General features: G+C 41.7%; 2 protein-coding genes across 3 annotated transcripts in view; one reads left to right on the top strand and one right to left on the bottom strand.

Moving 5' to 3' along the window:
* The window catches only part of HEXB (hexosaminidase subunit beta), a 15,119-nt gene extending 12,350 nt beyond the window's left edge, over nucleotides 1–2,769 (top strand). For both annotated transcript variants that reach the window (XM_051642988.1, XM_051642990.1), the window contains 4 exons: nucleotides 85–259; nucleotides 1,076–1,166; nucleotides 1,381–1,485; nucleotides 2,399–2,769. In XM_051642988.1, the coding sequence (XP_051498948.1) occupies nucleotides 85–259; nucleotides 1,076–1,166; nucleotides 1,381–1,485; nucleotides 2,399–2,462 (435 nt within the window). In that variant the 3' untranslated portion in view covers nucleotides 2,463–2,769. The remainder of the gene's footprint in view (nucleotides 1–84; nucleotides 260–1,075; nucleotides 1,167–1,380; nucleotides 1,486–2,398) is intronic.
* On the bottom strand, nucleotides 2,738–27,021 carry GFM2 (GTP dependent ribosome recycling factor mitochondrial 2). The gene is made up of 21 exons (XM_051642985.1): nucleotides 26,812–27,021; nucleotides 25,548–25,637; nucleotides 24,523–24,607; nucleotides 22,694–22,739; nucleotides 21,620–21,717; nucleotides 20,589–20,714; nucleotides 20,108–20,196; nucleotides 17,045–17,133; nucleotides 16,739–16,799; nucleotides 16,468–16,653; nucleotides 12,549–12,629; nucleotides 11,913–12,061; nucleotides 11,109–11,249; nucleotides 10,928–11,027; nucleotides 9,991–10,180; nucleotides 9,158–9,234; nucleotides 8,526–8,664; nucleotides 8,191–8,376; nucleotides 5,571–5,686; nucleotides 4,131–4,313; nucleotides 2,738–3,666 (listed from the first exon to the last, which is right to left on the bottom strand). Exons 2-21 carry the CDS (start codon nucleotides 25,608–25,610, stop codon nucleotides 3,538–3,540), a joined length of 2,334 nt encoding a protein of 777 aa, XP_051498945.1. The 5' UTR covers nucleotides 25,611–25,637; nucleotides 26,812–27,021; the 3' UTR covers nucleotides 2,738–3,537.

Genomic DNA, 27,021 nt, shown 5'->3' with positions numbered 1-27,021 from the left:
ATCCATTATCCTTTTTCCTGATAACTGCAATTAGGACTGTCTTTAACCCTTTGGGGGGTTTTGTTTTGTTTTTACCTCTTTTAGCTCAAATCAGACACTGTAGTTGAAGTATGGATGGAAAACAACTATGTTGATGAACTGAGCAGCGTCACTAAAGCTGGGCACGCAGCTATCCTGGCAGCTCCCTGGTACTTAGACTACATTAGTTATGGACAAGACTGGAAGAAATACTACAGAGTTGAACCACTTAGATTCCACGGTTTGTTAACTTTTTAATATGCATGTTCCATGCATGAAAAGTCTTTGGTTCATAGTAAGGTGTAAATGAAAATAAGTCTATTTAGTGTGGTCATACAGTCATTAATGATGAGATACACTGTAATCAAAGCACGTTAATGTCAGCTAGAACTCTTGAAAGTTCTTATGTTTGAAAAATGCAACTTTCCATTTCTCACAGGGAAGACTATTGCCTCAAGCATCTGGCACTGGTGCTTGCGTGAGACAGGATGCTGGACTAGGTGGACAGATGCATTATGTAGTAGAGGAACAGCTGCGCAAAATGGCTGTAGACAGCCATGGAATTCATACGTTAGCAAGCTGCTGGGGTGCTAGACAGTTCTAGAAGAAGACGTTCTCTCCCTCTGGCTGAAGCCATTGCAAACATCTTGTGGTTTGCCCAGGACTTTAATTGTGTGCAGGGTAGCTCTCTCAGTTGACTGGAGAGAACACCTGATTTCTGTTGCTTTTTCAAGGTATGTTCTGTGTGTGATAGAATGAAAAGTTATAATCAGGACTGAAATCTGAAGAATGCAAGAATGCTGAGCAATGTCTTCAGAAGATAAGTTAAAATCCCTCTGGAAGTGGGTTGTCTGGGCAAATGGCCTGGTGGTTCTTACATTCAGTAGCAAGACTACCAAAACACCAAGTTAGCACTCAGGATAGATTATTATAGATTATTATAGCTGCTAAAACAAGCAGCGGAACAGCAATCCTCTCCGAGTACTGGAAAATGACATTTTTCATATGTGCCCATCTTCTGGGCAAATAAAAATTCTACTTTTTGCTTTGAATTCAGGATCTGAAGAACAGAAAAAGCTTTTAATAGGTGGAGAAGCCTGCCTGTGGGGGGAATTTGTGGATGCAACTAACATCACACCAAGATTATGGTAGGACCTACTTTATCTTTGGATTTTAGAAAGCTAGCTACAAGGAGCATTAATTAATTCAGCAGGACTGTATGTTAGTGGTTAACAGTGCTCTGTACCGAACCCGAGCAGCTAGAAAAACTGATGCTTCTGGATATAAGACCTGGCATTAAAAACTTTACTCTGTTCTTGGTTATAGACTATACCTACTCTTCAACTCAGTGTATCTTTACAGGCCTCGAGCAAGTGCTGTAGGGGAAAGACTCTGGAGCAGTAGGAATGTGACCAACTTGCAGGATGCCTATAGAAGACTAAGTGATCATCGATGCCGCATGCTCCGGTAAGAATAATAGGTGTAGTAAAGCTTGGTTTTCATGCGTTATAACCAGTGGAGTTCAAGTACATGCCTAAATTGCTGGTCTGGTAATGAAGGGAGGAGAGCTAGCAGCCTAGTCTGACTATGTATATGTCACCGCATGTGTTTTTGTATCCCCAGAAGAGGCAGAACAGATAAATTAAGACCAGAGTTCTAGACAGTTTTGCAGCCAGCATTTTCAGAACTCACTAATTTTATCCAGTGAAATACTCGGAAAATAGTTATACTAAATTGTTATCTCAGTCATTAGAAAAGTAGATACCTTAAGAGATTTACCATGTTAAAAACAAGATTAAAGGGCTTTAAAAAGATATCACTTAACAGTATGGTGCATGTCTTGATGGGGCTCAGAGAAAATACTGATACAGCTGAACAGTGAAGCAAACAGTGGCTGTATCTTTGCAAGTAGGGCAATCTAAGCCATCCTGTTTCTGGACCTGGTTAACTATTGCCACATCTCCATCTTCTTCCTTCATCCTGGCATTGATATATAAGGAGCTGATCCAGACAAGTGCAGCTGCTCTGGTAGGGCTAAGGACTATTCCCTGTACTCATTGTACACTTGTTCCTTAAACTACTTTCTGGTGTAAGATAGGTTTTGCAGAACATGAAGAAAACTAGCACCTGAATTTAAGGTTTTCAGCTTGTCTAATATCCTGGTATATCTGATTGGAACAGAGAACTGTACTTAACTGAAGTACAATTAATGGTAGAATAGGGCCATTTTTCAATCCCTACATACAGTGCCTGTTACTTCTTGGAAGTAGTTTTGTTTACACAAAGATAAAACAGAGTGAGTGCTAATATCTCTCTTCCAGCCTACAAAGCCAGCCAGGTGTTTAGTTATAATCATACATGTTCCACTTTATTTTAACAGCCGTGGCATAGCAGCAGAGCCTGTGTTTGTTGGATACTGTGCCCATGAAGCAAGAGGGGAGTAGCAGCTGCAAGGACCTCCTGGTCAACAACCTGAAGTGCCTCTGACATATGAACACATGTGCATGCAGTTGGATATCTGAACCAATACTTGAAATTTTCACATTTAAAATAAAGTTATTTGGCATTTGTGTTGGGAGTAAAAACTAGGTGGTTTAGCTTTTCTTAAAAATGGGGATTCTTCTCTGTGAAATCTAGAAACCTGGTATCATAGAGTTACCAATTCAAGTTTCCTTACATTCTAAAGTTGAGGGAAAATAAATGTTAGACATTCTTTAAATAAAGAACAAAATACCTTTTTATTTCAAAGTATCTTATGATTTGCTACTTTTCTGTGGAACCAGTAAATTGCTGATTTGTAACACAGGGCAACTCAGAACCACTCCATCTTGCATCACTTGTTCGTAAGGGTCAAAACCAATCGTCCCTCAACATACTCCAAGATGGTAGGTAGGGATCAGTGTTCTGAGAGAGCTCTGCCTTTCTGATACTGTTTTGCACAGATCTTACTCAATTTGCAGAAGTATTCATTCCATTTTTTTGCTAAAGCAAACTCAGGTAGAAGTTACACCCAGTCCTGAACTCCGGTTCAAACTGGTTTCTAACAAAATAGGAAGTAATATGTTGGGTTAGAGTTTAAGATGCTTATTAACCATATTATTTTACTCGTCTGAAAACAAATCACAATACAGCCTGCCAGAACTGTAAAGTTACTTAATTTATAGAGATAAACGTCACAAACCTTACTTAAAGAAAGAAAACGGTCCTAGTGGCACATTAAGATGTACCTGGTGCTTATTTCTGTGAAGAGGATTTGCATCACTTATTTCAGACAGCTGTAAGGTAAGAATTTACAAAGCAGCAAATGGTGGTTGCACCTCTAGTTCAGCTGCTTTGCAATTACAGGGCTGTGCCTTCTGTTGGGCAGTTAAAAGTCCTGTCTACTCATACACATACTAATTCATCTTTTACCACAACCAGTTGGTCCCAGAAGAACATACTGGTGTACATAAATAGGCTCCTGAAAATATTTAACAGGGAGGATAGAAAATATCATTGTTGTTCTACAGAGTAAAGCTATCACACCAATCCCATCTTCCTCTGAAGAAGTGCACTTTGTTCTTGACTGTTCAGGGCTTGGTAACTGGCGAGCTCCAAAGTGAAGGTGGCTGAGCCTGATGTTAGAGAACGCAGAACTGTTGAGTAGCCCTGGACAAAATGGAGAACATGTCACTCATTTTAGGATAAAGGGAGGCAAGTTAGCACAGAAAGTTGCGTAGGTCACACAGAGTCAGCAGTATACTGCAACATACTAGTAAGTTAATTGTTTTAACATTACTGTATTAAAAGTGCAATACATGTATGAGTCAACCCAATAATAAACCTTTAAAAATAGTCTCTGCAAAACCTGTTTTAGTAGCATTTGCTACTTCTCCAACTTACAGTTGAAAACACAATGATTTAACAATCCAAATTAACCACAAAAACACTTAACACTCACTAGATTTGCAGGCACTTGCTTCAGACTTTAAGTAATTAAAATACAATTTAAAACATCCATTCCAAACTGATTCATAAGTAAAAACAGGAAAAGTGAATTGAAGACTAAGTATTTTTAAGCATATAAGAAAAGCTCGTATTTGTGCTTCATCATTAATAAGATAATCACATACCATCATCTCTGCTAGTGGGACAGCAGCAATCACAACTCTGTTATCTTGACGACTCTGGATTTCCTGAACGCTGCCTCTCCGCTGTGCAAGGTCAGTGAGTGCTGCACTGAGATGGTCTTCACCCACTGTGATTTCTAGGTTCATCACGGGCTCCAGTATTTGTATACCAGCTTTCTTCAAAGCCTGCATGGAGGGAAAGGACAGTTATGTTGCCTTTTTCCCCACAGAAAATTTTCATTAAAAGTAGGTATGTGACTCAAGCTAACACTGTCTCTCAAATCCTCTTCCAAAAGCTACAAGGTCCCCAGGGAGTTCATTCTGCAGTCTGAGAAGAACAATTGCCAGATACTGATCCACATGTATTTTCCCAGTGGTATCACAGAATCATAGAATCATAGAATCCTAGGGGTTGGAAGGGACCTCGAAAGATCATCTAGTCCAACCCCCCTGCCAGAGCAGGGTCACGTAGAGTACATCACACAGGAAGGCGTCCAGGCGGGTTTTGAATGTCTCCAGCGAAGGAGACTCCACAACCTCTCTGGGCAGCCTGTTCCAGTGCTCTGTCACTCTTACAGTAAAAAAATTTTTCCTGATATTCATCTTAAACCTCCTATGCTCCAACTTGTATCCATTACTCCTTGTCCTATCACTGGTCATCACCAAAAAAAGCTTAACTCCATCGTCTTGACACTCACCCTTTACATATTTGTAAACATTGATGAGGTCCCCCCTCAGTCTCCTTTTCTCCAAACTAAAGAGACCCAGCTCCCTCAGCCTTTCCTCATAAGGGAGATGTTCCACTCCCTTAATCATCCTTGTGGCTCTGCGCTGGACTCTTTCAAGCACTTCCCTGTCCTTCTTGAACTGAGGGGCCCAGAACTGGACACAATATTCCAGATGCGGCCTCACCAATGCAGAATAGAGGGGGAGGAGAACCTCTCTTGACCTACTAACCACACCCTTTCTAATACACCCCAGGATGCCATTGGCCTTCTTAGCCACAAGGGCACACTGCTGACTCATGGTCATCCTCCTGTCTACCATGACCCCCAGGTCCCTTTCACCTACACTGCTCTCCAGCAGGTCAGCCCCCAACCTGTACTGGTGCATGGCGTTTTTCTTCCCCAAATGCAAAACTCTACACTTGCTCTTGTTAAACTTCATCAGGTTTTTCCCCGCCCAAGTCTCCAGCCTGTCTAAGTCTCTGAATGGCAGCACAGCCTTCTGGTGTGTCAGCCACTCCTCCCAGCTTGGTGTCATCAGCAAACTTGCTGAGGGTACATTCTGTGCCCTCATCCAGGTCGTTGATGAAGATATTGAACAACACCGGTCCCAGTACCGACCCCTGAGGGACTCCACTAGTCACAGGCCTCCAACTAGATTCTGCCCCATTGACTACAATGCTGCTGTGTTCTACAGCAGTGTACAGTTTCACTGTACCTTTTGCATGCAACGGGAGACACAGGCTGATACCATTGTGTGGGAAGTGTCAGGATGCACCGTCAGTGACTGCACTGTCACATCTATATCCTGAACTGGGAACCCAAGCAAGGGCCCTAGGAAAAAAAAAAAAGCACAATTTGCAGAATATTAAGACACATTCAAGAAAGTTTCAGCATTAATTTTGAGGTTCTCACTTTCCTCTTTCCCTTCTCCTTCCAATTCCTCCCCACAAAGGCATGGCTACTGGTCTTGCTCCTCATGTGATTTTGTCATTACCTGGCCTTGCCAAAAGAGACTAAGAAATACAGACTCACAAAGCACAAACTATTTTGAGAAAAAAAAAGTTCCCAAGTGTGCTAATGGACACACACCTAAACCTTTTGTTTAACCAGAGCCTCTGTAATCTTCCCCTCCCCATTGTACTGGTGAGGCCGCACCCCAAGTACTGTGTTCAGTTCTGGGCCTCCCATCACAAAAAGGACATTGAGGAGCTGGAGCATGTCCAGAGAAGGGCAATGAAGCTGGTGAAGGGTCTGGAGATCAAATCTGAGGAGGAGCAGCTACTAAGGGAACTGGAGTTCTTTAGCCTAGAGAAAAGGAGTTTTGAGGGGAGACCTTAACGCTCTCTACAATGACCTGAAAGGAGGTTCTAATAAGAAGGTTTCTTCTCCCAAGTAACAAGTGGTGGGACAAGTAAATGGTCTCAAGTTGTGCCAGGGAATGTTTAGATTGGGTATTAGAAGAAAATTCTTCACTGAAAAGGTTATCAAACACTGGAAAAGGCTTCTTTGGGAAGTGGTTCTATCACCATCCCGGGAGGTGTTTAAAAATGTGGTTTCATGGTTTAGCACTGGACTTGGTAGAATTAGTTTAAAGGTTGGACTCAATAATCTCAGAGGTCTTTTCTAGCCAAAACAATTCTATGATTCTAAGCCAGAATATCTTCTGTACTTTTCAACACAATGTGATCATAGCAAAGCCTGACACCCACTACCAGAACTGCAGGGTTAACTCAATTCCATGAGTTAACCACATCTACTATCTGAGGTAGGTTATCTCCCTCCAACTGAGGACTCAACCAGACAAAAATCTGTATTAGACTGGATGTGAGGCCTGAACCACATCTAAAAAAACAAGCTTTTTATCCTCCAGAGACCATTATGAGATATTTATATATTTATTGATCTCTAAATAAATTCATAGCATACATTTTAGGCTGGAGACAGTTCTGAAGTGTTTTCAAGGAGCATGAAGAAAGCACACAGTCAAGACTCACTGGAACAATAGAATCATAGGGGTTGGAAGGGACCTCTGAAGATCATTGAGTCCAATGCTCCTGCTGCAGCAGGACGACCTAGGGCAGGTCACACAGAAACACATCCAGACAGGTCTTGTAAGTCTCCAGAGAAGGAAATTCCACAATCTCTCTGGGCAGCCTGTTCCAGTGCTCCATCACCCTCACAGTAAAGTTTTTCCTCATGTTGAGGTGGAACTTGCTGTGTTGCAGCTTGGTGCCGTTTCTCCTCATCCTATCACAGGGCACCACTGAAAAGAGACTGGCCCATTCTTGACATCCACCCTTCAGGCATTTCCAGACATTAATAAGGCCAATTCTTGGGCTTCTCCAGACTAAACAGCCCCAGGTATCTTAGCCTTTCCTTGTATGACAGATGTTCCAGTCCCTTAATCATCCTCGTAGCTCTCTGTTGGACCCTTTCCAGCATATCCCAGTCCATCTTGAACTCGGGAGCCCAAAATTGGACACAATACTCCAGATGTGGTCTTACTAGGGCAGAGGAGAAGGGGAGGAGAACCTCCCTCGACCTGCTGGCCACACTGTCCTTAATGCATCCCAGGATACTATTGGCTCTCTTAGCCATGAGGGCACATCGTTGTCCCATGGATAACTTGTTGTCCACCAGAACCTCAAGGTCCTTCTCCATGTGGCTGATTTCTAGTAGGTCTACCTCTAATCATTCCACAGCCAGAGACGACAGGCGCAGAACAGAACAAAGCAACATGGAAAAAACACTTCCTGCTGCTGCTTCTACAGTAATTACCACTTATCAATCCATTGCCTGTTAACTTTGCCGTATTGAAGAGTTCTTTGGCCAAAAGTTATTAAATGCTTCCTATTTTTAATAAAATATGAAAGATGCTTTTAGTCCTTTAGAAAGCCTGTTCTTTGCAATTAGGTAAGGCTTTTCATTGTATATTGTCATGGACTTAACATACTTGAAAATAAAAAACCAAAACACGTCAGTAACTAAGAGCAGTGTGTTACGTATGTTTGCCTCTGAAACCACTTCTGTCACATCACTGGTTTACATAATGTCATCAAATCCAGATTAAAAGAAAACAAACAAAAGAACCCCAAGCTCACTGTTGAGTGACTGAGAAGTCAGCCTTAAAACCAAAGGCATGCCAACTTCCTTTCCTAGCACAGGGAAAGGAGTTATTGGCAATTTTTGTAGTTAAGGCAATTTCAAATTTTTCCTTTGTATCTATTGTCAGTACATACTATCTTCTAATTTTCAAGGTACCAAGGAGTTTTTCCTCCTAGAAATATATTAAATCCCTTCTTACAGAAATGTTAGACCAGTATAGCTTCCTTTACCTTGAATGCATGAATTTGTGATGCCATTTTCTACAGCTCCTTGGAGTTCTTTGGGTAGTTCTTCAATGACACTCGCAGAATACTCAATGACAGGTTTTGTCCTTGCTCTCTCCCCTAACCTGGGCCTCACCTCTAACTCTGCAGTTACAAAGTGTCGTTTATCTCCTACTGTTTTGTCCAATATATCTGCAGGACAAAAAAAAACACAACCCAAAACAACCATTTGTAAAAAAAATAATACATGTAATTAATCTGGAAGTTACTCACAAGATCATTTCAAGTAAATCAAGCTACAAAATCAGAAACAAGATGTTCCTTTCATTCACTCATTTTACCTGTAGCTTGGGCAGCATTTAGAATGGTTTCTCTGTATGCTATCTGAAGAGGTCCCAAATAAGTCTCAATTCCATATTCACGTTTGATTCGGTCATGAATGATCTCTATGTGCAGCTCTCCCATGCCACAAAGAATAGTCTAGTAAGGAGACAGTTTTCAAAGAAGAGAAAAAAAGCAAAACTCAGGTTTTCAATAAAAATTGTTTAAGCCAGGACTGGCATGGTTTTTAATAGTGCCTTAGAAATATAAGAAGCCCAGAGAGAAAACAAGACTGCTTTTGGTCATCTGACATAAACACGATGTGAGTGAGATGGTAATTACCGCTGCTGTGACCATTATAAAAAAGATCACCTTATATTATCTTCATGACTATGTAACTCAAACTTTTAAAAATACAGAACTGTGAAAAACATGCAGAGCACGGGATGTCTTCCTCTACTCTGTAAAGCACAAGTGCACAAGACTCCTTTTTAGTTTGATGGACATAACTTTGTACATAGATGACAGGAACATTTAGCAAGTTTTTTTTATTCCAGAAAATCTCAATATAGGATCAGTAAATGACAGCTAAATCTTGACAGTTGTAAAATAAAGCTTGGTTATAAGGTAAGCAATAGAAGATTCATCTTACTTGTCCTGTGTCAGGATCTAGCTTCACTTTTAAACTTGGATCTTCACGTTGAAGGCAGCTCAATGCGTTATCCAAGTCTGCAGATAAAAAGCAAACATTGTATCTAAAGAGACTTCAGTAATCTGAGAATCACAATGAATCTAAACATCACTTTCCTCATAAGGTCAAATCTTACTCTCAGAAGGAATCAAAAGGACCCTAGAGAAGCACATGTTCTGGCAAAGCAAATTTAAATTACAAACAACTTGCAAATTCTGACTCTCTCCAACAAAATTAACTGCATACTACAGAGTGCTTATTTAATTATTTAAAATACCAGTTTCAGGGTGGAATTTTCTACCTGTATGAAAACAGAATGAAACCTGTAAGTGCTTCATCAAGTCAGTAAAAAGTACTGCTCCCTTTTTCACACTACAGAGTACAACTGCAAGTATCGACTGAAAAACAGTTTTCAAGGTTATTTGTACTAAGGACACTTAATGCATGGCACACCAGCATGACTGCAGCAAAACAAAGGGTGACAGTAGGAAATCAAAGTGCCTCCACCTCTTCAACAAATTACTACTTTTCTAGACACAAAAAATAGAAAAGCACTGGTACTGCTCAGCATAGTAATAGAAAAGGATACAGACAACCTCTATAAAAAATATACTATCTGTGCAAAACACCAAAATGAGCCTTATTAGACCACTGTCATGAGTGCAACACACTCATGTCAACCAGGTGTGGATGGACTGGGGATGACCATTGTTCCTTGTATTTGAGAATATGGTTATGCTTTAATATCTGATTTGTAGAACATCTCATCATATTCTTAGGTAGCTACGTTGTACCTTGTTGTTTGGCCACTGAAGGCGGTTCAATTGTACAGAAGAAGACAGGGTCAGGGATCTCAACGCCTGCCAGCAGAAGGCTCTCTACATCACTGGTAGACCTCTTCTCTCCCCCAGCATCCCTTCCAGCTCGGCGTGCTGCAGCTACTGCTGAAGCCTTTGATGACACTATGGTATCTCCAGTGGCACTCTACAGATCAACACTCAGTGACCCACAAGACACAGGAGGGGCAGAGGAGGGGATGTGGAAAAAACCCAACCAACCAAAACAACTAAACCCACAAATCCTGACCATTTCTCTTCCTCACTTGTGCTGAACTTTACTTACTTACTTGTTTACAAACAATTGCTGTAACTTCTCTTTTCAAATAACCAAAATGATCCAGAGGAGGAAAAGCTGTGCTTGCATTTAGACTTGTTTCTTTGCCTAGTTCACTGCATTTTCAATCTAACTGATCAGTCCAGATACAAAGAACAGTTTTGTTAAACAAAAATTTGCTTAAGCATGCCAAAAATTGGTTACATTTTACAAAATCTGTGCAAATGAGATCTATGCAGCCTGTTCAGACAATAAAACACTGAATTAATAAATTAGTAGAAGCAAGCACAGAACAAACTTATTTGAACTAAAGTTCAACTCTTTCTTTTGTGTAACTTGTTTGGAACACCGTCCTTCCCCACAGGAAGTCTATCCATAGCAATACACCTTCAGTTTTTAGTCCCTTCCATGTAATCAGCACTGCATCTCCCAGAGCAACTACTGACATTTGTACTTTGTAGTATTTCCTTTCAGGAGGAAGTACATGTACACATACTTCAAATAAGGCAAGTTTACATATGTCACAATAATCAGGAACACATCTGAGATACCACACCATTGAAGCAGAAAGAACACTAGTGAAACAAGCTCCCTTACAGAATCAGTATTTTCCATTACCTGCTTCAACCCAACAGTAAGGGCAATGTTGCCAGGCATTAGCGATGGTATTTCAATTTGCTGATCAGCAAAAGGCAGAAGCAGCCGGCTCATTCTCTCACTGAAAATGAAATTCTTATATCACTCAGGAATGTGGCAGACATTCCAGTGCAACACTAAACCATACCTGTGTCTTACTCACATGCAATTTTTGTTAATATTATATACAGCCGATTGAGGTTTCAGTGAACCCGAGTAAACGCGAACGAAAACTAGTGGTCCACGACATTTATCGTGGAGAACTTTAAACGCCAGGGCACACAAGTCATCCTTGTACCATTGTCTGCAAAACAAAAAGCATACTTGTAGGATTAATCCACTCAAGCTCACGTTCACCTGAATTTCACAGAGTCACAGAATCACTTGGGTTGGAAAAGACCTTCAAGGTCACCAAGTCCAACCATTAACCCTACTCTACCAAGTCCAGCACTAAGCCATATTCCCAAGTGCCGCATCTAGAGGACTTTTAGACACATCCAGCGATGGTGACTGGATCAATTTCCATTCATTTAAGAAACAATAAATTTCTCATTGTAACATTAATACAGGGAGATATTTAAAAATCATAATTTATGTAAAAAAAAAAGTTAACCTAAGCAGTTCCAGCTCCAGTGGGATGTGTATGATGTCACGTTACTCAGCCAATATTTAAGATAATCCCTACACCTCAATTTTGTAAAATGTCATTATTACAGACAAAAAATGGATTTTAGAACTCTAAAGTGCAAGTTTAACAACTGTAGACAAATCCATACAATTGCAATAGCACTGACCAAAGCAGGTTCAGTACTTAAGTGTATTTTTACATCCACATACCTTTACTGTTACTTAATACCTAAAAAAAGTAAATATTTTTAAATACGTGAATGCTCTGACAGTGTTTTTCATTTTTTTCCCTTTGTTTTCCTACTTGTTTTTCTTGACCTTCCTTTTCCCCTGTACTTACAGAAACGGGTAGGAACGCTCATCAGGTGCAGGCAAGTACATAGTGACAGCATCCAGTAAGGGCTGCACTCCTTTGTTCTTCAGCGCGCTGCCGCAGAGCACGGGCACTGCCTTCTGTGCTAGCGTGACTCTGCGGATAGCAGACTGTAACTGCAAGAAAGAATTACTTTCTGTCAGCACTGGTGCAGCTACTCTTCTTTTAACAGTCCTTTTAATTCAGAATGTTGTACCTCACACCTTTTTCAACATGCAGTGTCTGAAGTTATTAACCAACTCCTTGTCAGTAAGAATCAGCAGCTTGGACACAAACTGTCTACCTGGACACAAAAGTCTACCTGGAAATTCCATTCCCCTTTCCCTAAACTCTTGCACAGCAGCCTAACTTTCAAAAAAGACACCTTCCTGAACAAAGTTACCCTACCTACAAAGGTACCCTACCCATCATAGTGCATTATCGTATAAAATTCAGACAGTTTGTCTTAAATACACAGCACTGTAAATTCACTGATTTTTTTGATGATAAAAAACGCACATCTGCAAAATCATCATCTGCATGTGACACAAGGAAGAAAACCCCAGTATTTCTGAATAACAGCTAGTGCAAACTTGTTTATAAATATTGAAATGTAAAAATTACCTTGTCAGCTGGTATAAAGTCAAAATTTTCACTATGTTCTCCAAGAACCAGTTCAGCAAATTCATCATCCAGATCTGCAACCTTCAACAGAAAAGTATTCTATTATTTGGCACATAGCAGTTTCACAGACAAGTCACAAATCTTAATTATTTAGAACATATAGCTAAACAGAACAGAAAGAGAAGCAGAAGCCTTTAAAGACATAAGAGATCATGAACTCAAACTACACAAAATTATGTAAATAAATGTTTCAAGAAAGGACAGCAGGGGAAAAAATCAACTTATTAGGCTGCTGTCAAGCAAAACATCAGTGGGAGAGAGAATGCTTGTACTTCTCCCTGAAATGGAAAACACCTGCAGACATACAGTGACAGGCAGGAATGGTTTAACTGAATGTATTTCAGATGCACAAAAAGGCTAAGTCTGAAGTAACCAGCAAGTAACCTTTGTAAGCCAGCAGATACACAGCTGGAAAAACAAACACGCTTTCAGGACACTCTGACTTTCTTCATGTCAAAGGCTTGTATGTCCAAGAGCTTATCTGTAACTTTAAATCGTACCACTTAGCTAACTGCTCTTCAAACCTCGTCTCACTTGCAGCCTTGCACTGTCCTAGGAGCCCCAGGAGTCCCTACGTGCAGAAAGGCACTTTGCCCCCTCTAGAGGATACGACAGCAGTTGGCAAAATACTGAGATGAATAAGCAATCAGAAGCCTATTAAAGCTAATAATTAAAACAGGAGAGATAAAGGAAAGTGTTCATTTAATTAAATGAAAGAAAAGTGTGCAATATGGCTAGTATTCCAACTACTAAATTTTACAGTATTTCTGATAAGGAGTGCTGATAGGATGGAAAGCATATAAAACACTTCACCAACACAAGGTTATCTCAATCATCACAGTACTGGGTCCTCCCCTTCCTGCTTCAGGAAGAGCACAGAAACCAATGGAAAAAAACCCAACACTGTTGTTAGAAAAGCTTTCTATCTGACTATACATTTATCAAGATAAGAGGCTGAGTAATAACACCCACATTTACCGTTTGGAAATTCTGAAAACCAGTTTGTGTGTATGTTTTTCTGAACTCGGATAAATATAAAACATATCCCTCTGATTTTTATTATTATTCTGATTATTACAGTACTTAAATATGTGTCAAGAGGAAGGGGCCAGTCTCTTTTTGGTGGTGCCCAGTAATAGGACAAGAAACAATGGGTATAAGGTAGAACATAAGCAGTTCCACCTCAACCTGTGAAGAAACTTCTTTACTGTGAGAGTTACAGAGCACTGGAACAGGCTGCCCAGAGAGGTTGTGGTGCCTCCTTCTCTGCAGATTGTCAGCACCTGTTTGGATGCATTTCTGTCTGATATGCCCTAGGTGATCCTGCTCTGCAAGGGGGGTTGGACTAGATGATCTCTAGAGGCCCCTTCCAACCTCTAACAGTCTGTGTTTCTATGATTCAAAGGAAACTGAAAGCCTTGCATCTTCTATTTATGCGCTAGCAGTGTTATTCAAAGCTATACGGGGAGCAGTCCTTCCAGCAAAAGAGACCAATATGTGAGATAAACATGGTTGTTAACCTCCCATATTTTTGCTTATAGACACATGCATTCAAATGTAATCACTACTAGACTTATAAAATGTAATAAAAAAAACTTTTTTGCTTAGAGTATCTCAAACACATCCAGATCTTCCAATACCATTATACAAAACACACACAAAAAAATGTGGGACCTAATATTGCCAGCTGAGGGGAGAATAAAAATACTCTGGACAAACTATTCCAAATATTTTGCACTGCTCAACAGGCAAGTTATACTTTTACTTCCATTAATTCTTCCATTCTTCACTCCTTCTAAATTGTCAACTGAGAGGTGGGCAAAGAGGAACCCAATGAGGTTCAACAAGAGTAAGTGTAGAGTCCTGCACCTCGGGAGAAGTAACATGCACTAGTACAGATTAGAAGCTGACCTGTTAGAAAGCAGCTCCATGGAGAAGGACCTTGGAGTCCTGGTGGACAAGTTATTCAGGGGACAACAACGTGCCCTTGTGGCCAAGAAGGCCAATGGTATCCTGGGGTGCATTAAGAGGAGTGTGCCCAGCAGATCGAGGGAGGTTTTCTTCCCCCTCTACTCTGCCCTGGTGAGATCTCACTTGGAGTACTGTGTGCAGTTCTGGGCTTCCCAGTTCAAGAGGGACAAGGATTTACTTGAGAGAGTCCAATAAAGGAATATGAGGATGATTAAGGGACAGGAACACCTGCCTTATTAGGAAAGGCTGAGAGAGCTGGGGCTGTTGAGTCTAGAGAAGACACAGGGGATCTTATTAATGTATATAAAACCTGAAGGGTGGGTGTAAAGAAGGAAAGGCCAGTCTCTTTTCAGTCATGCCCTGTGATAGGACAAGGGAGCACTGGAACAGGCTGCCCAGGGAGGCTGTGGTGCCTCCTTCTCTGGAGAATTTCAAGACCTGTCTGGATGCACTTCTACGTGACCTGCCCTAGGTGATCCTGCTCTGACAGGGGGCTTGGATTTGATGATCTCCACAGGTTCCCTCCAACCCCGAAGATTCTGTGATTCTATAAACTGTGCAAAACCTGGTATTAAGTAGGGAAGTTTCTATTATCTTATTATCATTCATATTGCTTCACAATTATGAAATGCATAAAGAAATGTTCCTACTGTTCTTTTCTCATCTCTCACATGGACATTTTTGATGGATCTGGACCAAAATTTATGGCTGGATTCAGCAGGATCTCACACAGTGTTTAGTGCCATTTTGACCAGCCTGCAACATCCTATCCAGCTTCTTGCTGCCACTACAGAAAGGTCTGATTTCCTGCAGGTTCTGAGTCACATCTACCAGGCCTTGTGTGAATATTCCAGTATCTTCTGGCACCTAAGACAGTGCAAGATCCCATGTTAGTCAACTGAATGCTAAATTTAGTGTCTGATTTCTACAGTTCCCTGCTTATAAAGCAGGAAGTATTTTCCATTTTACCCACTTATTGTACAGCCAGGGAGCCCAACTCTCTATATGCAGCATATTTTGCCACCATGGGTTTTTTTGATGGATGTTTCCAACATGCATTAAGAACCTTTGACAAATGGAAAGGAAGTAAAGAAAATCTGAAATTAGTACAATATGGACCAACACAGAATCCTGCACCTGTGACAGAACAGATCCATGTGCTGATACAGAGGATCAGCTAGCTAGGAAAGAGCTCTGCAGAAGTCAACCAGAGAGCCTTCCTGGACAAGTGAGCATGAGTCAGCAGTGTACCCTTCCAGTGACAAAGGCTAACTGCCTTCTGGACTGCATCAGCATGAGCATAGTCAGTAGATCAGGGCAAGCTGCTAGTACCCTCTGCCCTGCACTTGTGAAGCTGCAACACTGTCTGCTTTTAGGTTACCCAGAACAAAGGAGACTGACCAACTCTGGGATGTCCAGTGGAAAACTACTAAAGTGGCTGGAGACAGCTGGAGGCCCAGAGAAATGTGTTTTGCCTAGAGAGGTTAAGGCAGGGTTGAAAATGCTGTCTCTAATTACTCAAATAGTGCTGGTGCTGGGCCTGCTTCAGGGAGAACAGAGACAGGCTCTTCTCAGCGCTACACAAGGAAAGGTCAAGCAGCACTGTTGGAGGTAGCTACATGGTAAATTCCAGTTAGACAAAAAGAAAGAATTCACTACAAGGACAGCCAAGCACTAGGACAGACTGCCTAGACAGATTGTAATGACCATCCTTAGAGACTTGAAAACTCAACTGAAGAAGACCTGAGGAACCTGATCGAATGCTGAGGTTAGCATGCTTTGAGCAGCTCACTGCCCCAAACACCTCCAGAGGTCCCTTCTGGCCTATTTTTTCTAATCTTCTAAATAACAGTTTTAAATATATTATGCATTTACTTTAGAACTTTACTTGTTCTATTAAGGTATTTCTGGCATCCTGGACTTCTTGGAATAGGTTGGGATCATCAGCCTCCAGCAGTGGCTTTTGCTCAAATTTTTTTCCATCATCCATATCAGAAGTAGGTTTCCAAATTATTTGTTCCTTAGTCACCACATCAACCAGTCCTCTGAAGGTCTTGGCTTCCCCAATGGGCAACTGCAAACAGAGCAGATATTTTAGACAGCTGCAAAACATTAAAAATTTGAAAGAAAGCAAATAAATGTTTAATTTCTAAGCTTACCTGTAAAAGCAAAGGTTTTGTATTCAACTTTCGTTTGATACTCTCAACAGCACACCTAAAACTATATGAAAACAAAAGATACTAAGTTACACAAAACTTAATGATACCATAAAATAGGCTTACCATTCCTTATGTACTGCTAAAATTACTCCTAAAATTACAGAAAAATATGCATCTGCATAATCAAAGACACACATAATAAGTACTAACATGATCGGCTTGCTCTACGCTAACAAAAAATTTAATTTGATTAGATACATCCTCTTACAAGGTTCTGAGCAATGATTAAAATAACTGTCTGAATACCTTGCCCTGTTTTTGTCCATCTTGTTCAAAAAGCAAATCCGTGGTATCTGATGTTTGTCTGCTTGTCTCCACACTGTCAGTGTTTGGGCCTAAAGCAAAAGACAAAACATAAACACCAGTGCCAAGAGCTGAACTATACAGTCTCCAAGACCACAGAGGGACTGACCCAGATCCCTTGCTAAGGGCATACAGGCATATGGGCAAGGCAAGGAATCATGGAGAGAAACTAATCATTACAGGGAATATATATGGAAAAAAATCAGTAATGTATAAACTTAAACCTTTGTTGTCAGATCTAGTTGTTTTGCTGGTGAGGGTGGGGGCTGCTACTCAGTTGAGATTCTTATACAATGGCACCTAAATGCTTTCCTATAGCAAGTTACATACTGTGACTCACACAGATCAAGTGTCCTTTCATGTCACATCTAGGAAAAAGGAATGTTCCATGGAACACAGTGAATTCACAGCATGCAACTTTTTTACAGGATTAAAATACTCACACACTGTGTGCTATGAAGTCAAATTCCAGCCTGCCTCTACCTTTTCTGCACTATGCTCTGAAGGGCAAGTTTTAGATTTCAGAAGAGCTAACTTCAGCTTGCTCAGGGCTCAGCTGGAATGGATCCCGTGAGAAGCTTCCATGGAGGGTAAAGGAGCTGTGAGTGCTGGGAGTTTTTCAAGAACACTCTCCTAGATATGCAAAACCAGTTCATACTCTCTAAAGGTAAGGGAAGTAGGTGGAGCAAGAGACCCCTTGGCTTAACTGTGAGCTTCTGGGTCTGCTCAGAACAAAAAGGGAAATGTAGCAGAGGTGGAAATGTCTAACATTACTAACTGTAAATTACAAAGGCATTGCCAAGGTATGAAGAGATGGAGAGTTAGGAAAGCAAAAGCTCAGCCTGAGCTGACATTGGCCAGAGATGTCAAAAACTTCAGGAAAGGGTTCTTCAGATACATTAACCACAAGCAGAAACAGAGGAATAATATTGGCCCACTAATAAACAGGAGAGGTGAACTAGTCACCAACAATGCTGAAAAGGCAGAGGTCCTCAACACCTTCTTCACCTCTGTCTTTACCAGTGCTGTTGGGTCCCAGGCCATAGGAATAAAAGTCCAGGTTGACTAAGACACCCACCTGCTGTCAGTGAAGGAACAGTTGATGTGTCAACTATTGCAGGAGCCTGACCTGTACAAATCAGTGGGTCCAGCTGCCATCCACCCTAGGGCAGTGAGAGAGCTGCTGATGTCATTGCAAAGCTGCTCTCCATAATCTTTGAGGAGTCATGGAGGTTGGGAGACATCCCTGAAGACTGGAGGAAGGCAAATGTCACCCCCATCTATAAGAAGGGTTCAAAGGAGGACCCAGGTAATTACAGACCCATTAAGCCTCACTTCAGTTCCTGGAAAGGTCATGGAGCAAATCCTCCTGGGGACTGTCTCAAGTCAATTGAAGCATGTGATCGGGAAAACACGGATTTACCAGGAGCAAATCGTGCTTGACAAACCTGATGGCCTACGACAAAGTGACCTGCTCAGTTGATGCAGGGTGAGAGGTGGGCATCATCTACCTGGACTTCTCCAAGGCTTTTGATACGGTCCCACACAGCCTCCTCCTGGAGAAATGGACTTGATACGGCCTTGACAAGTGGTCTGTGTCATGGGTGGGGAAGGGGCAGAGAGACCATACCCAGAATGTGACAGTAAACAGTTGCTCCTCCAACTGGCAACCAGTCACAAGTGGGGCCCCCGGGGATTGATATTGGGCCCAATGGTGTTTAACATCTTCGTAAATGATCTGGATCAAGAGCACTCAGAAGGAAGTTTACTGACAACACCAAGATGAGTGTTGAGGCTGATACTCCAGAAGGGAGGGCCACCTTCCAGGATGACCTAGACAGGAACCTTATGAAGTTCAAAAGGGAGAAGTGTAAGGTCCTGCATCTGGGAACACATAACCCAAGAGTGCAGTTCAGATTGGGACCCACCTGGCTGGAGAACAGCCCTGTGGAAAGGGACCTGGAGATCTTGGTGGACAACAGGCTCAACATGAGTAAGCAGTGAGCTGCAGCAGCCAAGAAAGCCAACAGGGTGCTGGGCTGCATCAACAAGGGCATCACCAGCAGAGATGAAGAAGTTATCATCCCGCTCTACTCGGCGCTGGTCAGACCACACCTGGAGTATTGTGTTCAGTTTTGGTCCCTGCTCTACAGAAAGGATGTGGACAGGCTGGAGGGTCCAGAGAAGGGCCACAAGGATGATCAGAGGACTGGAGGACCTGCCATATGAGGAGTGGCTGAGAAAACTGGGTTTGTTCAGCCTTGAGAAGAGAAGGCTTCAGAGAGACCTTATTACCATGTTCCAGTACTTAAAGGGTGGCTACCAAGAAGATGGAGACTCCCTATTTACAAGGAGGAAAGACATGGAAAAGACAAGGGGTAATGGGCACAAGTTGCTCCTGGGGAGATTCTGATTGGACACATGAGGTAAATTTTCACCATGAGGACAATCAACCATTGGAATATTCTCCCAAGGGAAGTGGTAGATTCCCCCACATTGGACAGTTTTAAGTCTCAGCTTGACAGGGTGCTGAGCCATCTCACATAAACTATAATATTACCGAGAAAGGTTGGACTCGATGATCCTTGAAGTTCCTTCCAACCTGGCATTCTATGATTCTATGATAAACAGGATATTGGAGAGGGAGAAATTTTGGCTGAAAATTACTCATTTTATGTATAAAATCTGAAAATGAGAGATGAACAGATACTGGGTTTTTTTCCCCCACTGGTGCAATTAGCCAGAAGCATTCACCTCAATCAACGTTTCTAAAGGACAGCAACAAAACAACAAAAATACTCCAGACTGTAATGGACATCCCACCTGCTTGCCCCTTATTTCCATGTAAATTCTTGTATAACACAGGACTTTAAGTGCTCATCTTCCTGGAGATGAATTTTTATCGAAGCATAAGAAGAAACAATACCAGAGCAACATCTCTGTACTATTATTATTTCAGTCTCATTTAAGTTATTAGACAGAAAAAAAGCTATCAGGTATTTTTACCTCAACACCAGCTGAAGCATCAAACACTGTCACAGCTCCATCCAGGACTCTCAAGCAACGCTCAACTTCCACAGTGAAGTCCACATGACCTAAGAAACAAGTCTTCCTTTTATACCATCATAATTCAAACAGGCAACATCAACACTGTAATTTTTATGGTTTTTTACATCACGTCAAAACAACCCTGTCTTCATTTGCAGAAAAACACACCCATCAGTCCTTGAAACACACAAGGCTGTTAGGCTGCAATCCCAGAACTGAGAGTAATTTTGTCTGGACATGTCTGAACTCACTTTAAACGAACTAAATTAGGCAAACAATATTTAGCCAAAGCCAAACAGAGCTCAGCACCAGCCTTTTTTTACTGCTGCAATTAAATCAACTAAACATTGCACAATATTCAAAATTAAAACTTATGTTTTATGACACCCCACCTCATCTCCTCTCCCCTAATAAAGTGATTACTGCTTAAGTATCATACCTGGGGTGTCAATCAGATTGATTCTGAAGTCCTTCCAGTCAAACGTAACAGCAGCAGACTGAATGGTAATACCACGTTCTCGCTCCTGTACCATAAAATCTGTCACTGTGTCCCCATCATCAACATCTGTGAGCAGACAGCAGGATTACAGTTGGGAAGGGAAATAATTCAAAAGCTGAAATTGTCTTGGAATACAGATGCTGAGAGAGATTTGGAAGTACTGTCAGTTTTATGTATGTATAAGACATGAAAACTAGGCTTTTCCAGAATATGGTCATGTAAGTCAAAGACAAGAAATTCCAACAAGCTTTTTGTTGTTCTTAATCCTAGTAGCACATCGAGAAACCTGAAAACTAAAGAAAAGTCCAAAATCATTAACAAACTACAACTGCAAAAAGCTTGGCTGCACTCGTATGGAATATGACTGACCTGTTAAAACTTAGTAATTAAAAGGTAATTAAGTTAAAACTAAACTTACATTAGAAAAAACCCCAACAAACAATAAAAACCCCAAGCAAACAAGTAAGTGGTGGGCTTTTGCTTTTGTTGTTTTTTTGAGGGTTTTTTTGGAAGAGGTTGTTTTTTATTTTTTAATAAAAAGAGAAGCAGTTCCACATTTTTAATCAAGCAGGCCACAAGATTCAAGCACTCCACAAGCCTAAGATCATCTACCATTCTCATACACAGTAGAGAACAGGAAATTAAATTTAAAAGCATAAAAGGTAACAAAAATTGAGGATGTTGTGACCCTTTCAATCTTGAATTTTGTGAGAGTTGTTGGAAGTAAGGAATTCATACTGTGCTATGGTTTTCAAAATAAATGGTTACTTATTGTTAACCTTGCTGCTTTACAGGTCAAAGTACAACTGAAGAAACAGCTTTACCAGGTGGCCACTAAGAAACAAGTAAAGCTAAATGTTAAACAAATCAATGCACTAGAAGTAAAAATGTGATCCTCTGATCTCTGCATTGCATGTTACTGTACACTGTTAAATCTCTCAAACCTACCAAAAGAAAAAAGTATTTCTAACCTCCAAGTGTCCTTATGTATCCAGAATAATACAGCATTCTCTCTGTTGTTGTAGTTTTCCCTGCATCAATGTGGGCCATGATGCCAATGTTTCGGATTCTGCAGAAAGTGAAATCATTGCTTTTACTGTGGTCATTTTTTTTTTTAATTCAGTGAGAATGTTATTTGTATAAAAAATTCATATTCTCTGAGAATAGCATACCAGGTTAATAATACTTTTCCTCTGTGACTTATCTGACACATTCTGATGCTGAACTAGTTAGTATTCCTCAGATCAGTAATACTCAAGAATTTTGGAACAGGTTTCCACTCTTCATTTCAGGGTCAGACTACTTCTTGGTCTCATCCTCACTCATCCACCCTCCGCACAGACAGAAGCAGCTCATCCACCCTCTAATCCATCCCAATCTCTAACCCCTAGTGCCTGAAACAATCGACTGCATATATGCACTTTACTACTCAAATATAGCACCTAAGTTCCCAGGAAGCTGTCCTTGAATCTGTTGAGCCAAGTCTTCCTTTCTGAAGTACCTCGCTAGTAGCTTCCAAAACTGCTTCACTAGCTCTGCACATCACAGGTTTGTGATAGCCACCATATTCACCTTAATGCTAGCCAAATTTGCCCTCTGGACAAGAAATAAGTCTTCCAAGATAACTTCACCCCCAAGCCACCCCTTTGGGAGGTCAGCCCATAATTACTTTGCTCATGTTAATAGCAAAGTTAATAAATGTTAATAAAGCCCTCATCTAACATAGCTGAGTGCTTCCACAACCCCAAAATAACCCTTCCACCTCATTCAGTGCCCACCAGCCACTATGAATTCGGAGCTTCCTTAAGAGCTCAGTTTTAGTTCTACATATGTAAAGTAGAGACAGCCCAAGACCACCCTGACACCAACAACTGTTCTGTATTGGAATGTCAGAAGGGTAAAAGTAAGGAAGGAAGTAAGAAAATTCTTTTAATTTAGAATATGCACATGAACTATGCATGTGACAGGTACAGCAACAACCCACAACTTTTTTATCACATCAGTTGCTGTGGTTGCAACCTAGAAAAGAAGCTAGCATGACATACCTGGATATATGAGGATTAATGACAGAACGCAGAGATTTAACATCTCCTGGAGAAAAAACAAAACAAAAATCTGTAAACTGATCCCAATGCAGAAATGATCGATTTTAACAAAACTGAATAAATTTCGGAAAATAAGTATAATTAAATCTATTTAAGAAAACTCCTAAAATGCTTATTTTAAAAAGCCACTATTCATGAAAATCCTCAAAGCTCTAAAGATATGTACTTAATTTTCAATAAATACCGCTTTCTTAAAAAAACAGTTAAAACTCTTCAAACAAGGTGTAATTTAGAAACAACAGGAAAAAGCCTACACAAAAAAGTATCATCAGCACAGTAAAATCTTCCTCTGCAGAAGCCATAATAAAACATACCACCATTCCAGGCAACTGTAATGCCAACATTCTTCTGAACTGGCTACCAGATAACACATTTCAAAAGTAATTTCTCCTTTAAGTAGTGAAGCCAGACAGCATTTATTCCCACATAGAAAACACAAACTAACCTAGGTTAAGAAAACATGGGACTGAGGAGTTTTAAAGGCATATTGTCTTGAAAGTTATTTCCTCTCTCACACCCTATATAGCTGGAACAGAAGCTGCCAAGCCAAACTTTTATCAAACTAATCACAAATTCAGTTACTCAAGCCATTTAAGTTGTGTTTCAGCAACTCACTCACCACATACTTTATAGTACTTTAATATGCTACATCTACAGATCACCTGTCTTATCAGCAAGACAATAAAGAGGCATCTTATAGGTTAACATCTTGACAAGGAGAAAGACTCATCTTAGAAGCATAATAGCAGAGGCTGGACTTTCACTAACACCACCAACTCAAATAAAAACCCAATTAACATTGCCTTTTTCCCCTCTGGTTTCTAGAATAACCCACAAAATAACACATTAGTATGTCTGAGACTTCTTGCTTGTCCAAACCATGCTATCTTCTTGTGCATGGAATGAAGCTCTGCCTCCATGAGAGACACTGAGGTACTCCACACAGCACAAGCAGGGATCAGTACAGCAGGCAGCAAGGACACTGCACAGACAACTACACAGAAGTGTAACAGGAAGCAACACAGACCATGCTGACATTAGCAACTAAAGCAACTCTTCCTCTTGCCTACATGACTGCATGTCACAAGATAGACACTGCTGAATCCATTAACAATTTCTTTTTTTTTAAGAAGGTGGTTACCCACCAGTTACCAGTATTTTCCTCCCATCTGCATCTTGAGGTTGATGAAGCACAGAAAAAGTAGCCCTGACTCCCAACACTACCTTGTACCAAACAATTTTCACTCCGTCTCAGTGCAACTACCAAATAAATAGCAAAAATTCCTTTTTGTTGAAATATTGTTTACCAAGTACCTTATTATTTTTATTCTTTCAAACCCAGACTGCAAGGACTAATACAAGTACCAAAGTACATTACTTTGAAAGGAATTATCAAATACACCAACAGTAATTTATAACTTCTGTTTAATCAGATTCCTGTTCTTCTACACTTGTACAACGTGGTGGCTATCATCAGTTACCTGATAACCAATTAATGCTTTAGGCAACTGGGCTGGGGTTCCAGCAAACTTCACACCTGATCTGACTTCTTAAATATCTGCTTCTTTTAAAGCATACATAGAGTTAGAAAAGGGCAGCAATAAAGAAGATTTCTTTTCAGTCCTTGAACTTTTTAACTGCTCTATTTGCACTTCACACACCAAATTCTATTAATCATGACCAAAAGAATGCAACATAAAACAACTTAAAAAGTATTCTCACTTATTTTTACAGTAATGTTTAGTATTAAGAAAATAATTTTAACATACCTGGTGGAGAACTATAGTTCCTTAGACCACATTTTTGTGGTATCACACTTAGGACTCTCATTTTTGTCTTCCTGAAATAGAAATGCTTAAAAGGAAAAAAAATAAAAATCATATAGAGTATTTATCATTATAAATATTTGCCCCACTCCTTAGAAGTGCTCAAGACCAGGCTGGATGTGGCTTTGAGCAACCTGGTCTTGTGAGAAGTGTCCCGGTCCACAGTAAGGAGGTTCTGTGATTCTATGTGAAACTACATTTTTGCCAGCTGTAGAAAACTAAACTAAAAAAAACATAACTACAAGATCCGATACTGCTGTTAGATATTTATATACAACCTGCTCTAGATGAACCAACTTTAGCAGAGGGGTTGAACTAGATGGTCTCCACCTCTACCATTCTACGATTTTATGACATAAGATCCAAATACCAGCTACTTGGAGGCAGAGGCATGAAGATGATAGAACTGAGGTTTAAACCAAGTCCAATCCCAATATCACAGAATCACAGAATGGTTTGGGTTGGAAGGGACCTTAAAGATCATTTAGTTCCAACCCCCCTGCATGGGCAGGGACACCTCTCACTAGACCAGGTTGCTCAAAGCCCCATCCAACTTGGCCTTGAACACTTCCAGGGATGGGGCATCCACAACTTCCCTGGACAACCTGTTCCAGTGGCACACCACACTCACACTAAAGAATTTCTTCCTAATGTCTAACCTAAATCTACCATCTTCCAGCTTAAATATTACTTGGGAAGTCCAGTAAAAATCTATGATTGTATCAAAACACACTGCTGGTAGTCACAATGTTTTAAATAAGTCTTATTTGTGTAAGTAAGTTAACAGAAAAATTACAAATTAAACTTCCACCTTCTAACTTAGATGAAGCCTAATTCCAACATGGAATTATGCATTCAGTTTGAATACCAGTATGTAAATGAAAGACAAACCCCAAAAATTTACTGAGAGTAGCTCTGGTATCTCTTTTGCTCACACAGGAAGTATCACAATTTAGGAAAAAATTTACCTCATTGCACAAACTTGAGAACTTCAATGGGTTCACCGAAAATTTCCTCATAATTCTCAGCATTCTGGCATCTCTCTCTAAAGCTGTTCTCTGCCAAGACAAGTAAACATTGTGCAAAATGTTCACAACAGAAAACAGTTAACTATATTATTTCCATTTAAATAAGTAATGGAATTTAACTGTCTTTCCAAGTTACATCAGGTTACTGTTTTCCAGGTGACTGCTCTAAATCAGTGCCAAATAACGTTATTAAGCCTGAAAAATGCAGCAGAGACACATGGCCACAAACACTAAATATATTTCTCAAAGAAATTAGCAAACAGTAAAGCAGAAAAACTAACATCACAGTTTACAGTCACACTGAGATAAGCTGTAGGGTAGCCATCAGGGAAACATAAATAGCTCTTTTGATCTGGAAGGAGAAAGTGGGGCAGGGAAAACCACGTATTTGGGGCGGAAAGAGCATGAAATATTAAATACTACGAACTTCTATCCTCTCCCAAACCAGCATAACAGAAAGCCTAAGTGCAGGAGCTTCAAAAGCTTCTGGTTGAAAGCCGCTTATGTAAGAAGAGACCCCTGTCCAGATGCAGGGACTGCCCGGTTTTGCAGAGGAAGGAGGGAGGGAGGCAGGCAGGGAGGCAGGCAGGGAGGCAGGGCAGGGAGGCAGGGCAGGGAGGCAGGGCAGGCAGGGCAGGAAGGCAGGGCAGGAAGGCAGGGCAGGAAGGCAGGGCAGGAAGGCAGGGAGGCAGGGAGGGCAGGGAGGGCAGGCAGGCAGGGCAGGAAGGCAGGCAGGGCAGGAAGGCAGGCAGGGCAGGAAGGCAGGCAGGGCAGGGAGGCAGGCAGGGCAGGGAGGCAGGGCAGGGAGGCAGGGCAGGGAGGCAGGGCAGGGAGGCAGGGCAGGGAGGCAGGGCAGGGAGGGAGGCAGGCAGGCAGGGAGGCAGGCAGGGAGGCAGGCAGGCAGGGAGGGCAGGAAGGCGGGCAGGAAGGCAGGCAGGCAGGGAGGCAGGGAGGCAGGGAGGAGGCAGGCAGGGAGGAGGCAGGCAGGGAGGGCAGGAAGTCAGGCAGGGCAGGAAGGCAGGCAGGGCAGGGCAGGGCAGGGCAGGGCAGGGCAGGGCAGGGCAGGGCAGGAAGGCAAGCAGGCAGGCAGGGAGGCAGGGAGGAGGCAGGGAGGCAGGAAGGCAGGCAGGAGGCGGTCAGGAGGCAGGCAAGGAGGCAGGCAGGGCGGGCAGGCAGGCAGGCCGGCCCACTGCTACCCCCTCACCTCACAGCGCGGCAGCTGCCCTCGCGGGCCCGCAGAGCAGGGCGGGAGCGGACCCGCCCGCAGTCCCGGCCGCCCAGCCCCGCCGCCTCCCGCACAGGACGCGGAGCTTCAGCAGGCGCGGGGCAGGGCGCGACGCGCGGGGCCGGGCCGCGCCCCGGGCAGCACAGCCGCCATCCTGCCGGAAGGCGCGCTCCTTCTTTCTGTCCCCGC

This window comes from Apus apus, chromosome Z (genome assembly GCF_020740795.1).
Source record: "Apus apus isolate bApuApu2 chromosome Z, bApuApu2.pri.cur, whole genome shotgun sequence".
Classification (NCBI taxonomy): domain Eukaryota; kingdom Metazoa; phylum Chordata; class Aves; order Apodiformes; family Apodidae; genus Apus; species Apus apus.
This window is presented reverse-complemented; position numbering and strand designations above follow the sequence as displayed.

Bases quoted from the DNA above. Each gene is read 5' to 3' on its own strand.
- GFM2 (XM_051642985.1), bottom strand. From the start codon at position 25,610: ATGCTGAGAATTATGAGGAAATTTTCGGTGAACCCATTGAAGTTCTCA. The intron at 20,197-20,588 runs GTATGATACTTA...CTTGTTTCTTAG, and splicing joins CAATCTGATTGACACCCCAG to GTCATGTGGACTTCACTGTG. The intron at 12,630-16,467 runs GTAAAGTTCTAA...TTTCTGTTGAAG, and splicing joins GAAATACCTTAATAGAACAA to GTTGCAGATCTGGATGATGA.